This window comes from Xyrauchen texanus, chromosome 16 (genome assembly GCF_025860055.1).
Source record: "Xyrauchen texanus isolate HMW12.3.18 chromosome 16, RBS_HiC_50CHRs, whole genome shotgun sequence".
Classification (NCBI taxonomy): Eukaryota; Metazoa; Chordata; class Actinopteri; order Cypriniformes; family Catostomidae; genus Xyrauchen; species Xyrauchen texanus.
In genome coordinates, this window is record NC_068291.1 from 34,823,077 (window position 1) to 34,837,402 (window position 14,326).

The window sequence follows — 14,326 nt, forward strand, 5'->3', positions numbered from 1 at the left end:
AACGGAACTTGAAGGAAGTGCAAATTTGTGAGGACTAAAATGCGTTAGAGTGCCACCTATATTTAAGATCTGCATTTTGTGATGGAAGGTGATATAGGGAAAAAATTCCTAGTACTTGTTGCCATCTAGTTCAATAAAATAAGACTTTTTAAAGGGAGATAGAGTGAACAGAACCAGAACTACATGCTTACAAAGTTAGGACAACAACACATTTTTTATTCAACATAAGATTGTAAGATTGCAACCATATGAAATATTCTTTATTTGGGGTGTTCTGAAAAAATGTGACCAATTTTTTGCAATTAGTCCACAGTATGTGTGAATGGTTTAAATTTGAGAGTGAAAAATTGCAGGTGGTAGCCCAAAAATGAGTTTAAAATGTTAAGTGGCCTGACAAAGCAACCAGGTTAACCAATGCCATGAGTGTTGTGTAAGAATACCTGTTTGACTATGGAGGACCATTTGTTGAAAATTCCTAAACATAAAAGTCCTGAAATGCTTTGGCAATTTACTCAGGCAGTAAATATAACTTAAATAAAAATTTATAAATAAATAAATTAAATACAAAAAAAGGGAAAGGACAGACAAAACAAAGGAAAAAACACTATTGCATTCCAAGGCCTGAGAACTGCCACAAATCTGAGAGAGACCTCAAAGAGAGAGGCCAGGCCTTGTGAATCGCTGCGAGGCGCCAGTCGTGGGATGAAAACACAGCAGACGCTTCCTTTGTCAACTCTGGCCTACTAACTCTTTTTTTCGATCTACTGTCTAATTGAACACAAATATTAGTTTTTTAGCTTGCGGAATTAGTTGTTAGTTACCCCATGCTGCTCTTAGCAAGTGCCAGGGCCTGGGTTTCAAACAGCCACACGTTCCTAGCATCAGTGTCAACTTCAAAGACGTCATACAAAAAGCTGATGCTCTAGATCCTGCTGTCACTAACGGGAACCAGACGTAGTCTCAAGTTTCCTGCAGTGATCCTTTATCCAATACTTTCTTTGTGATCTTTTCTGTGGAAAAGGTTAAGAGCACTGATGATAGGTTGTGTTCTGGTTTGTAAGCATAAAATCGCATTAAAAATGGTATTTCAGCACTATGGTTTGCCATTTATGTAAACAATTTGAGCTAATGATCTGCTTAACTGGCAAGAAACAGTCTGGTGAGATAACATGCGTACCACAACTAACGTTGTGATAATGTATAAGGACACACAGCATCGGGTCGCCTTTCAATGTTTACTGCTGATAGGCATCAAGAGAAAGTCTGTGGAAGTGGCGACAGAAATTACATGTTTATGTAGCAGTTCTTGAGTATGACCTAAAAGCATAAATCATAATGTCAGGGCATAAAGAGGAGGCTGGGGCCCGCATTGCTTCTTCAAACCAAGGGAGAAAATCAGCTCAGCATACGTGCCCTGGCTTTCCATAAAGCCCTAACAGGAGTGCTGATATTTCTGATAATGAGGCTGAAGACAAACAAAAACTAAAATACTCAGGGTTTCCAATTACACAATTGGGGAAAAATGCAAACATTTAATTTATGACAATTATTCCTATATTTCAAATTGGGAACTGATTCCATTTTTAGAAAAGTACTAGAACCTATGATTTTCATGACTTCTTAGAAAACTCTTTTATTAAAGTTATTTTATTAATCAGAATCGTTAAGAGTAATCAAAATAGTTAAATTCCTTACGATTCCAGTTTCAAAATATCAGCAGCAACAAGGACGGAACATTCATTATAAGCTCTTTCTGGCAAACAACTTCCAATGCTCACCATAATTGTCCATGGAGTCCCAGGCCTTCCATCGTTGGTTCCAGTCCGCACCCACCCCGCTCAAAAGGGAATCTTCTCCCTCATAGCTGAGGTCCTCACCGTTCTCTTCCAGACTGCCCTGCCCTGGACCTTCTTCACTAGAGTCATGATATTCCCAGAAGAGAGGCCAGAAGAGCTTTTTATGGTCCAGCCACTCCTCAGAGCTCAATGACCAGTCATTCCTGCTCTCCTTGACCAAGTCCATCTCAATCTCCATCTGAGGGTTGTCCACAACCTCAATAGTGACCTAGTAGAAAGACAGACATAAATTGATTTAGCAAATAATATGGGAAAATAATAAATCTATGGTTCTACCAAAAAGTGTAGAGGCTTTTCAAACAGAACATACACTTATGTTAAATTATATTGTTAAAAAAAACTCAGTGCAGGGGGGCCTGGGTAGCTCAGCGAGCAAAGACGCTGACTACCACCCCTGGAGTCACAAGTTTTAATCCAGGGCGTACTGAGTGACTCCAGCCAGGTCTCCTAAGCAACCAAATTGGCCTGGTTGCTAGTGTAGGGTCACATGGGGTAACCTCCTTGTGGTCACCATAATGTGTGGTTCTCACTCTCGGTGGGGCACGTGGTGAGTTGTGCATGGATGCCTCTTTTCATCCTCTGCCACCCAGATTGAGGCGAGTCACTATGACACCATGAGGACTTGAGTACATTGGGAATTGGGGATTCCAAAATGGGGAAATAAGGGAAGAAAAAAAAGCTCAGCACAACATATTGAAGAGTGCCTAGAGGTGTGTTTTTAAAAGTTGAAGTCCTTTAAAACTGACATGGTGTCTATAAAACGCTGTGCTTGTGGCATGAAAAGCTGAAAAAGCACAGATACTATCATAGACGTCCATTTAGCTAATGTTGACATTGAGTACTATTCCAAATAACGGAAAAACGCATTCTCTGTGAACAGCCCTTTAAGGTGGTCAAGCAGATTTTTAGAACATAGTAGCTGGTTTGTTGCAGGTCCAAGGTGGTTCACCAGGTCTAACCAGCCTGACCAAGATGATCTACAAATCCAAACCAAGCCTGCCAGCTGGAAGTACAGCTGATCAACCATCTAGACCAGCTTGGATCTGCTAGAAACCAGCAAAACCAGGTTCCATCAGAAGTTTTTTTTCACTGGATTTCCAGCAGTGTTAGCATGTTTTCCATTCTCAATGTTTTTAAGAAGGATGTTGACGCGTGACAGGCTTGTTCTGTGCATGCCTGGGCTCATAGTGCCTGAGTCAGACAGACCAGGAAAACGATAGCAAGTGTTCCAGCAGGCCTAGACAAAGAATTGGTTGTTTATTTTCCCTACAGCGTAACAATCTGATGGCTGCAGCAGCTGTTTATAAAGACATAGAGCAGTTTAGAGCGGGTGATTATGCTACTGTAACTGCGCTGTTTACAACAGTCAGCCTCCACACTCTGATACCACAAAAGAACATAAGACATCAATTTAATGGCAAAAGATTAGTGGTTTAGATCATTGAAGGTCATTCATCGGAGAGTAAAACTATTAAGAAATTGAGGAGTGTTTCATAATTCCTTTGGGATATTTGAAAGAGCTGTACTATGTTCTTTATGTAAGTTCTTGAATTGGATGGATAATTTGTTCTTATTACCATTATAAAGGTTGAGTCATTGCTCAAAAAGAGAAGAAACCTTGAGAGATAGCCACAAAGCATGCATTCTCTTGATCAAATCGTAAGAAAGTGTGTGGTACTTTGGAAATCCTAAAACATTATCTGCTATATGACAGTACAGTATACATTCTTATTAGCTGCTGCCATAATGGAGAAACATTAAAACGAAATAGCTTTTTTCTGAAAACTATGGACGATGGACCATTCCCACTTGGAAGACTCTGGAATTTTTCCTATTATAAAAGTACATTTGCTTACCAGGGTTCTCCTGTGTATTTTTTCCCTTAAGTCTAACTTTGTTTCCTCTCAAGTCCACTTACACACATAAACTTCATAGCAGTACTGAAAATATAAAAATCCCTTCTTTACCAGTGTTGCAAAAATATTTTAAGATTGGGATCTGCTCTTGGAGGGCATTAAAATTGGCTGTTAAAATAATGTGATGGCCTTTCACCTTCTGGATTTTCTTGGGATTTATATTAATTTTTTTTTGTATACTATGCAAGATTTTGAACAGCATGGCTGAAATGAGCAACACCAGTGTAAAGGTCTCGCTTGGGATAATTTAAGAGGTCTCTCCGGTGTAGAAGCAGCTGTGACATGACCAGTAATCGTGGAGAAACCCAAAGTCCCTACTGCAATCACAGCAGCACACTTTGCAATAACAGTGAAACAATGAGTGCGTAGGTTAATTACATTCACCACAAACCATTGCCAAGTAAAATCAATCCATTAAGCCAACTCGTTAAAAAATGATTTAGTGTGCCCTAAGGAGGAAAATGACAAGGTCTTGGTAATAGTGAGATCTGGAATAACACACTACCCCTTTAATATTAACACTGGTCTTGAAAACTAATGCCAAGATATATAGACCCTCAAGACAAAAAAATGTGTGATTCTGTCCATTTTCTTGATTTTCTTGTGGTCTAGAATATGTTAACAGTGTAGCTTTTCATAAAAAATATACATTGGAAGAAACTGATTATGAGGTAGTCAAATGCAGGTTTGGGCAAAATTCAGAATCTAAGAAATGGCTCCCTTTCAAATCATGAGTTGGAATTTTAATTGAACTGGCCACACCCCAGAGGACATCAAATTTTAATTTGATTGAATGTAATTCAAAGAAATGTAAAACAATTATACAAGGAATTTCATTACTTCACATACGTTTGTTCCACTAAACACACAAGTTAAATTTGACAATTAATTTACACACACACACACACACACACACACACACACATGTTGTGTTTCCATGTTTTATGGGGACTTTCCATAGACATAATGGTTTTTATACTGTACAAACTTTATATTCTATCCCCTAAACCTAACCCTACCCCTAAACCTAACCCTCACAGAAAACTTTCTGCATTTTTACATTTTCAAAAAACATAATTTAGTATGATTTATAAGCTGTTTTCCTCATGGGGACTGACAAAATGTCCCCACAAGGTCAAAAATTTCGGGTTTTACTATCCTTATGGGGACATTTGGTCCCCACAAAGTGATAAATACACGCTACACACACACACACACACACACACACACACACACACACACACATATTTATATAACATGTCTTGATGAAATGTTTATTGGTAATTCACACTGAAAGAAACATTCTGTTTTATTAAAATCTACACTTAAAGCATATGAATGTGAAAGCCTACTTTATTTACTTAAATTCAAATTGAGAGCCTTGGTAACATGACAAAACTAATTTTGTCACATGACAAAAAGGTGAACTTGGGCCTACTCTTACTTGAATGTTTGGGTTCTGGGAACCCAGGTTTGCATTGGCAAGATCAGGGAAGTTCTTCAGGTCCAAAATGAAGGGTTCCTCTTCCTCCTGTTTAGCAGGTTTAGGAAGACCTCCCTCTGAGTGAATCTGCGACCATCTCCTCTTATGACGGGGCTGCGAAGATGGAATGCTCCTCAGCTGGTTCTGCCTCTGAATGTCCAAAAGCATCTGCCTGACATCTTTGGAGCCACCATGACCTCTGACCTGAGAAGAACAAACAGGATACCTTACAATCCACAGCAGAACATCTGGTGATCTAACAAACATTATTTACATGAAAGCACCAGGTTTCATTCTGTATAAAGCCCCAAGTGAGGCACAAAGATAAATACTTCTACGAAATTTCGTCATGCACATGAAGACAGTTAGAGGATCTGTCTTAGTTCAACACCATATCCAATCTATACAGCTTTGACCTCATGGCCCATATGAAAAAAGATGTCTGGGCTTCAAATAAACCCATCTGGAGTGAAATGTCTAACATATGAAAGCATATCAGGTGGATTTTGGAACGGGATTAGTTGAAATCATGACGATAATTTAAGAGCCTTCTTTAGCTTTAATACTCCAGGAAAAGCCTTTTTCCCAGACTTTTGGTAGACTTCAGCAGTCTCTATTAAAATTATACTTCACTTAAATATGAAAATTCTGTCATCATTTACTCACTCTCGTGATGTTCGAACCCATATTACTTCCTTTTTTCCAAGGACCACAAAAGAAGATTCTTAGACACCATTCACTCTCATTATACGAAAACAAAAATGCAATGACATTGATTGCTGATTGAGGTTAACTTAAGTAATACAGGTGCGAGACAGCATGAGGGCAAGTGAAGTATGACAATTTTTTGGGGTGAACTATTCCTTTAAGCCAGCAAATAAAAAAAAGTGTTTTCTTCAATTCTTCATTTCCATGCTGCATATCTGTCAATCGATGCTTCATTTAGTTACCACTAGCAACATAACAAAACAGACAGAATAGAAACATCAACAAGTAAGAGGAATTGCACGCTTGGTACTGCAGTCTCATTCTTTCTCGCTCTGTCTGAAACAGTCATGGCTCGCTCTCTTGACAGCTGTTTGACATTATGGGTAATTCTGCATTCGTCGGAAGGAGAGGGACTATGAATTCCTGGAGGAAGACTCAGGAGTTGGGACAGTGCATGCAGGTAAATGATTACACATTAAGGGATATGTATCTCTTTCATCTGGTTTACTTCAATATGGAGACGTAAAGTCTGCGGTGGGTTCAAAAAAGAAAGAAAAAAAGACAAAAAAAGCTTCCCGTTGTCCTGAATCCATGACAGTACTCCAAAGCACTTTGCTGCTTGGTACTAATCATGTCCAATGAAAGACTCAAGCCTAAAAAATGAGATGGATGAAAGGAATTCCTTTCAGATTTTCGGAAATGTTCTGACTTTTTAAAAGATGCAAAAGTCATCTAATTCTTTTATTTTTGTAACTATAAATTGTTGTTATTATTATTGAATTAGTTCTAATACTAATTATTATTATTACAGTCAACATGAAATCTTATATGATCTTATTGTGAATGATTCATCAGTGCATATTATCTCAAAAGAAAAAAAAATGCTTCTCCTTGTAATCGTTCAACAAAATGTTTGATTTACTTGCCTCTGAAATTTCATTTTTCCTTTTCAGCCTACATCACTAAGCCCTCTTATTTTTCACCAGAGACCTGTTTTCACCATTCAGTCATTCAAATAAAGTCCCAACCTTCATTTTTTCGAATTTACTATCCTATTTCAAGCAAAAATATGTCATATTACAGAAATAAAATGGGTTGCGAACACCATTTCATGTTGATTATTTTATTTAAATACATAATGTGACATGACCATGTGTATATTCAGCAGAACATTATATAGAGCGGAACTTGATTTAATCCATCTGGATCTGATAGGATTGTAAAAAGCAGGCTACAGTATGATATTATTGGTTAATGTCAATTTTAGGGTTGTCGATTTAACATGTTAAATTATTGATATTAATAATTTTTTTAAATAACGTGTTAAAAATTAAGGGCGGCACGGTGGTGCAGCGGTTAGCACTGTCGCCTCACAGCAAGGAGGTTGTGGGTTCAAACCCTGGTTGCCCTGGCCTTTCTGTGTGGAGTTTGCATGTTCTCCCTGTGTCTGTGTGGGTTCTCTCCAGGTACTCCGGCTTCCTCCCACCATCCAAAAGACATGCAGGCTAGGTTAATTGGTGTCTCCAAAAAAATTGCTGTGGATGTGGATGTGGATGTGGATGTGGAGGTGAGTGTGAGTGTATGTCTGTCTATGTGTGGCCCTGCGATGGACTGGCGACCTGTCCAGGGTGTCCCCTGCCTTTCGCCCAATGTTAGCTGGGATAGGCTCCAGCCCCCTGCGACCCTGTACACAGAATAAGCGGTTGATGATGGATGGATGGTGTTAAAAACTAAACACAATTAATCATGTCCCCATACTGTAATAAGGAATATTCGTACCATGTGAGCAATTCAAGCTTGAAGTACCACCTGTTTTTAGCAGGGGGCAGTAAGCGACACTCCAGCTGTATAGGCAATGTGCAGCTGTAAAGACAACAAAACCACACTCAGGCTTGCTTGACAATTGCAACAGCACAAGGTGAGAATGTGTTCTTATGTTCAAACACAGCTGGACACAGAGCAATTCCAAATGCAGTGATCTCAGTTTCAAACTACATTTAACTTGACAGTGACATAAAAAACTGTATTTATGATGTGACACAACCAAAGTGAGATGCTCCAAGCCTCCAAAAGCTTCTGTCTGACACATGAGTACATTGACGCATCCTTAAAAAAGCCCATATAATAAATCTATCTAGGACAGACAAATTCAATTGCAAACTGGATTCCTGTGGACTGTAGACCAATATGTTAAATAAATAAATCATATATAGCATTTTAAAGCCACTTTTTGTATTGCCTTATCAATGCTTTACTTGTCTGCAACAATAATTTATTTAAATTTTTGGAATTATCATATTAATATTATATATTATATTTATAATTATTTAAATGTAAATAGTTGGTATTATTTAATCATTATATATTAAATTATTGTTGTTTGGGGCAAATATGTTTATACACGATTAATTGTGATTAATCTGATTAATTAATCAGCATATCATTTAATACAAAAAATGTTAACAGATAGAATACCTTAATAATTTTTCTGGCTATGTCTGCAGAAGAGGAAAGTTGTTTCAGAGGCAAAAGAAAGATACCACATTTTGATGAAAGATTATGTAAACAAAATTTTTTTTTTAGAATAACACACAGATAAATAATGTACAATTAGACCAGGGACATTTATTAAGAAAGTACATAGGGTCCATGTTCATGCTGTCTTTAACTGCAAGCACTCTCCAACATGCAATAAGCACCAGATGAGACTGAGTTTGGCTTTTACATTCTGGATCATGCTGCGCTTCAAAGAGAGCTCTAGCAGAGACCCTGTCTATGAGCCACCAGAGACTTCAAAGAACAACCACATAAACACATAAATCAGAAACAAAAAAATATACACTTCCATGTCATAGCCACATCATACTGCCTGCCTTCCTATCAGTTCTATGGAGAACTTCACCATACTTTTCCTTAACTTTCTCTATAGTGTTGAGTAACACTTCTGAAAGTTTCAGAACATCACCCTGGTGCTTTCAACAGTTTCAACATGTGGTTCTGCTCTTCCTCTTTTGCATAGAGGCTGGTTTGATGGTCCCCATGTTCCCTGCCGACACAGCAGAGGAGAGAGGGGGAGCTGAGGGGGGACTAACTGATCAATGCCTCTCTCTGCTGATCACGCATGGCCTGCCTTGTCTCACTTCACTGCTTGTGTCTCTCCCACACGCAAAACAGATGTCCTCCGCTCCAGACGATAAACTTCACCCTGGCGCTCTATTGCTCTATTGAAGTTCATCATCGCATGGGGGGAGGGGTTAGATACGAGGAAGCTCTTTTAATGATTTAACACAATTACTGTTCTCTAAGGAGCTCCAAGTGATGGAGAGGAATTTTTGGCACTAAAATCATTAAAAGGAAATGAAAATAGAGGTCAATTAATCCAAATTTAAAGGGATAGTTAAACCAAAAATGAAAATTCTGTAATTATTTACTCACCCTCATTGACACACTTATGACATTCTTTCTTCCACGGAACACAAAACGAGATGTTAGACAGAATGTTAGCCTCAGTCGTCATCTTTTTTTCCATGCAATGAAAGTGAAAGGTGACTGAGACATCTTTTGTGTTCCACAGAGAAAAAGAGTTATATGTGTTTAGAACAACATAAGGGAGAGTAATTTATTACAGAATTTTCATTTTTGGGGGAACTATCACTTTAAGAATAAACCCTTAGGTCAAAAGGTTCATTAAGATAATGAGAAACATGAATTCAGTCAAATGTCCACACTTTTGACTGGAAATAGAGCACAACTGTCTTGTTCTGGAAGTAAAAATTCCATAGACTAATTGATTTTCAAATATAACTTATAAGACAGTCCAACTGTGAGCTACAAGGTTGTTCATTGATGTTATATGTTATTGACAACGTCGACAATAAAAAAAAATTAAAATAGTCATTTTATGTAGTTACTGTACATTAGTTACAATTAACGTAACATGAGATCACATTAAACTCTAATGATGATGCACGAGAGCAGCACTGCAGTTCGCACCTGACTGAGAAGAGGAAGAATTACACAGATCACAGTCCAGATGCACTCTAAACTTTCCAAACAGCTTCAGGTGATAAAGATTGCAAATTATGAGGGAATTATACAAAAATACCAAATAAGTAAATACAGAAGCACTCTCGTTGTGGAATAAGTGGAGCTGGAGCTCTTTAAAGGAAACATCCCAGTGTTACATCTTAAATGCAGTTTTAATGCATTGTAGCTTTATTAAAGTTCAAATAATACGGAAGCAGATCATGTAAATAACGACAAACTCCGAAAGTATCATTTCTCTGTGCAGTCAGCACCTCTTCTATGAGGTGCGCTAATGTCCCAATCTAAGGGGGAGAGACTGAAACAGCACCCGGCTGATGCGCACTTGATAAAGCTAGATTATAATGCGATGGCTCACGACTTACTGAATCATAATATATGTCTGTGGCAGGGCGGAGGGCGGGCCGGGTCGTGATCCTACACATGACAGACATGTCTGTAAACTATCTCTCTCTCCCACACGATCCTCTGCAGTCAACCTTTATCCCTCACTGTGTGTAGGATCACGACCCGGTCCCGCCATCCACCCTGCCACAATGTCACTGTGCATTTCTTATCATGAAGAAAATTGCCACTACGTAGCTTTATAAATATGACAGAGTTTGTTTTTTGTGAGTTAATGGTGGATAGAAGCGAACAAAATGGTGAAAGAGGGTAGTCTTTGCCCCATTATACACTGCAACAAAATATTACATTTATGATTTGTTTTGGCTTGTTTTCCAATAAAAACTCATTTAAAACAATGTACATTTACTTTAGGAACTATACTGCAGAGGACAAATTGTTATCTGAGAATGTATTTTAAACACAAATATTTAAAAATATCTAAAAATCCTTTAAAAAAAGGACGCATTCACCAGAGAAGCAGCATATAAGATATTTAGACTTGCTTTTAGAGAAGTATATTTGGTCTTTACTGCACTCGCAGAAGTATAACCAAGTGAAAAAAATACATGTATATACAAAATATACTTATATTTAAGATACATCCTCTTAAAGCAAGTCTAAATATATTATATGTTGCTTCTCAAGTAAATGTATCTTGTTTGAAGGATTTTTAGACAATTCTAAATGGAAAACAAGACAAAAACACTTGATAATATGATTTTTGCAGTGAATTTCTTAACTGAATTAAACTTATAAAAAGTATTTCCCCCTTTAATTCAGTGAATGTCATTTAGAGGTATTTTTAAAAGATGATTTTGCCCTCTTTATTGTTAGCAATCATGTTTAATACAACCTTTTATGTCGGGGCACAAGCTGAATAATAGGTTAAGAGCTAATGATTAACCGTTGCAATAATCGCTGAATAGTCGAACAATTGTTAGATTAATCGATTATCAAAATAATCGTTAGTTGCAGCCCTAAAGTACACAGCCGTGTACCTTTGTCTTTATGTCTGATTTTCAAATATGTTTTGCCTCAAAACAAATTTCTTGATGTTGTGATTCATCTCGGAGCTGGTTGGTTTGGTTCATGGCTCACAACTTTTTTATAAAGGATTTATTAAAAATCTATGGAAGAAATGAATGGAGAAAATACTTTCAGAACCCAGATGGAAGAAAAAGTGGGCGGGCACTGTTGCGCTCTATTGGAATCAAATATAACAGGGTTTTTAGAGTGCCACAGTGCCCCAACACATTTTCATATGCCCTGGTTCAGGAAGTATTTTTCCCTTAGGGATTTCATAAAGTACTTCATAAAAGAGTTAATGAATCAAACCAACCAGCTCTGAGGTGAATCACAGGATTACAAACTTTGATTTAAAGCAAAATAAATATTTGAATATCAGGAAAAAAGACAAAGGTTCTTTTCCCGTGGATTGTTTGCCATGACTCTCTGATTGGTGGATTTTCCCCCTCAGGCTCATGGATAGTGTCTTTCAACATCAGGGATTCCACTATTAAACAAGGTTTTTTTTTTTTTTATGAAGTTGAAATTACACAGACTGATGGCTTTAACAGAAGCATATATAATTAATTACCAACCTCAGAGATCACGGTAGGTTTGTCTTTAAAGGTAGATAAGTTATCGTTAATATTCAATATCCCTTTGGAAAAAGTAAATGTGATTTTTACTTCCAGAACCAGATTGTTGCGTTGTATTGCTTGATAAATTCAATGTAATCAATTGTAAATCAAGTCTGCCATTCGCATTAAGGTTAAGAGTTCACTGCTTGGCATGCAGAGTTGCTGCCTATGAAGAGTGTTCCAAAGCAGGCACTAATGAGGTTTCTAGGTTTCGGTAAGGACGCTGCCTTTATGGGATAGGCAATAGACAGCACTGAAGCTCAATGATGTTTGGAACAGAGCTAATGTGTCAGTTAAATTAATCTCTAGGAAGTGAACAGTCAGAGTGCAGTTGGGAACTACCGTCCATTTTTACAGTCGTGTGAAAACCAATGAGTTGTTACATCCACTAAGTCTTTTCGGCCTGCCTGTAGTGAGGGATTTAAAGTGTTTCCTCACTTTGTGCGCCATCCAGAGATCTTTCATACCTTTCCCCTCAATCATTCTATAATCAAACCTCTGAGAAAAAGTCAAGCCAAGATAAGCTCCTCACTCAACATTGCAGTTTGTATAAGTTGCTTTTCTGACATCGGTGAAACCATTTTCCCTTCCATATAGGACTGAACGGATAGCTTTGATTTCACTCGACTCACACAGGTTAATATAAGAAAAGAGACTTTAAGGAATACTTTCCTGTGGTGCAAATCAGCTCAAAACAACTGACTTGAACAGAAGCCCCTGGAGCCAGAATTCCTGAATCTTTGCAAAGGGAGGACAGGATGGGAGGCCAACAGAAACAGAGGAGGTAAGACAAGCAACTTGCAAGAAGAGTGACAATGCAGAGATGGACTCCTGCCCAGACCCTGGCAGAGACAATAACTGTCCTCATGCTTTTATGTTTTTGTTTGTCTATGTATTTTTTTCTTCCAGCATACCACTATGTTACAATCTGATTCTCTTGGAATGCCTCAACAGCATCAGTGTGCCATGTGCTATCTCCTCACACAAACCGTTATTGTGTTTTCTTAGATGTGCCATCTGGATGGGTGCAGAGACCAACAGTACAAGAATAAATGAAAAAATCCCTGACAAAATAAACAAAATACACACTTGGTCTGGAACCAGCATTGCTGGTCAACAGCATATGTTGTGTTTTGGATGCTGTTATGCTGGTGTCCCCATAGTCTTCTTGATTAGCCAAAAGGAATGTACCAGATTCAATAAAAGTTCAGCTCAATTGACAGCATTTGTAGCATAATGTTGAATATATATACTAGTTCCTTGTTGTGATTACATGAAGGCTCTTTCAATAAGTGAATAAGGCAATTCCACAAATGTAAAAAAAAAAAGCACACTTTTTTAAATGTATCACCACAGGACATAAACATTATGTATGTTTACATACAAATATTGTGATATAATCAGGAATTTAGTAGGGTTATGGCATATATTTGGATATAACTTTACACAGATAAGGTTAGTAAGTGATTTTATCAGACTAAAATCATGTTAACACGTATAATGTTTACACCATATGGCATCTTTAAAACGGTGTGTATTTTATCATTTGTGGACTGGCCTCATTCAGTTACATTGTAAGTGCCTTACTACAACAATGATTTATTCTTCTTTTTTTCATAAATGAGGGATGAGTCAAAATAATTATTTGTGGTAAACATAAACAAAATTTTACCACTTGTTTTGAAACTAAAACATTCCTTTAAGCAGCAAGCCTCCTTTGGTCAACATCAGAAACTTCATCAGAAACACCATACTGGTTGACCAGCATTTTTTGCTAATGAACCACAAAACTAAGCTGGTCCACCACCTAGATCATCACCAAAATTGCATTAGCCAGCTTGGGCCACCATGAAAGTTCATGCTAGTCTTTTCAGCAGGGGTTTCTCAATACATTAGAGCCAAGATGCTACCAAAACAAGGGTAGGGCATTAGGGCACCACCAAAGCTTGTGAGGCAACACATTCCAGGGCTGTTCAGGAGTCCCAAAGCACATGAAACATTTAGAGTCTGGTTTCCCCAACACCCTCATGAAGAATTACCTCTGACCGCCTAGAAAGAGAGCAAATGGGACACATTAGCTGCAGAAAACTGAGCGATTTACTCGTAATTCAGTAAAATGGATGGATTTGATTATTCCCTTCCAAAAAGAAAGAAAAGAAAGTTTTTCATTTAAGCAAAGGATTTATGCAGTTAAAACACTTCCGTGTGTTGCAAGTAAAACTCAAAGATAGAGCGTAAAGATGGATATAACCAATGTAGAGCCACGCTTGCTTCTCTCAGATAGCAACA

The 14,326-nt window shown here is 37.8% G+C and overlaps 2 protein-coding genes across 5 annotated transcripts in view; both read right to left on the bottom strand.

Moving 5' to 3' along the window:
• The window catches only part of LOC127656964 (serine palmitoyltransferase 2-like), a 919,074-nt gene that overhangs the window by 869,779 nt on the left and 34,969 nt on the right, over nucleotides 1-14,326 (bottom strand). The gene's annotated exons all lie outside the window — the stretch shown is intronic.
• The window catches only part of LOC127656966 (isthmin-2-like), a 40,628-nt gene that overhangs the window by 20,801 nt on the left and 5,501 nt on the right, over nucleotides 1-14,326 (bottom strand). Inside the window, exons 2-5 of one of the 4 annotated variants that reach the window (XM_052145564.1) lie at nucleotides 7,743-7,826; nucleotides 7,583-7,647; nucleotides 5,217-5,459; nucleotides 1,779-2,064 (exon numbers count right to left, since the gene is read on the bottom strand). In XM_052145564.1, coding sequence (XP_052001524.1) covers nucleotides 1,779-2,064; nucleotides 5,217-5,423 — 493 coding nt within the window. In that variant the 5' untranslated portion in view covers nucleotides 5,424-5,459; nucleotides 7,583-7,647; nucleotides 7,743-7,826. Of the gene's footprint in view, nucleotides 1-1,778; nucleotides 2,065-5,216; nucleotides 7,648-7,742; nucleotides 7,827-14,326 lie in introns of all 4 variants that reach the window. The other 3 variants (XM_052145563.1, XM_052145562.1, XM_052145561.1) reach the window with 3 other exon arrangements.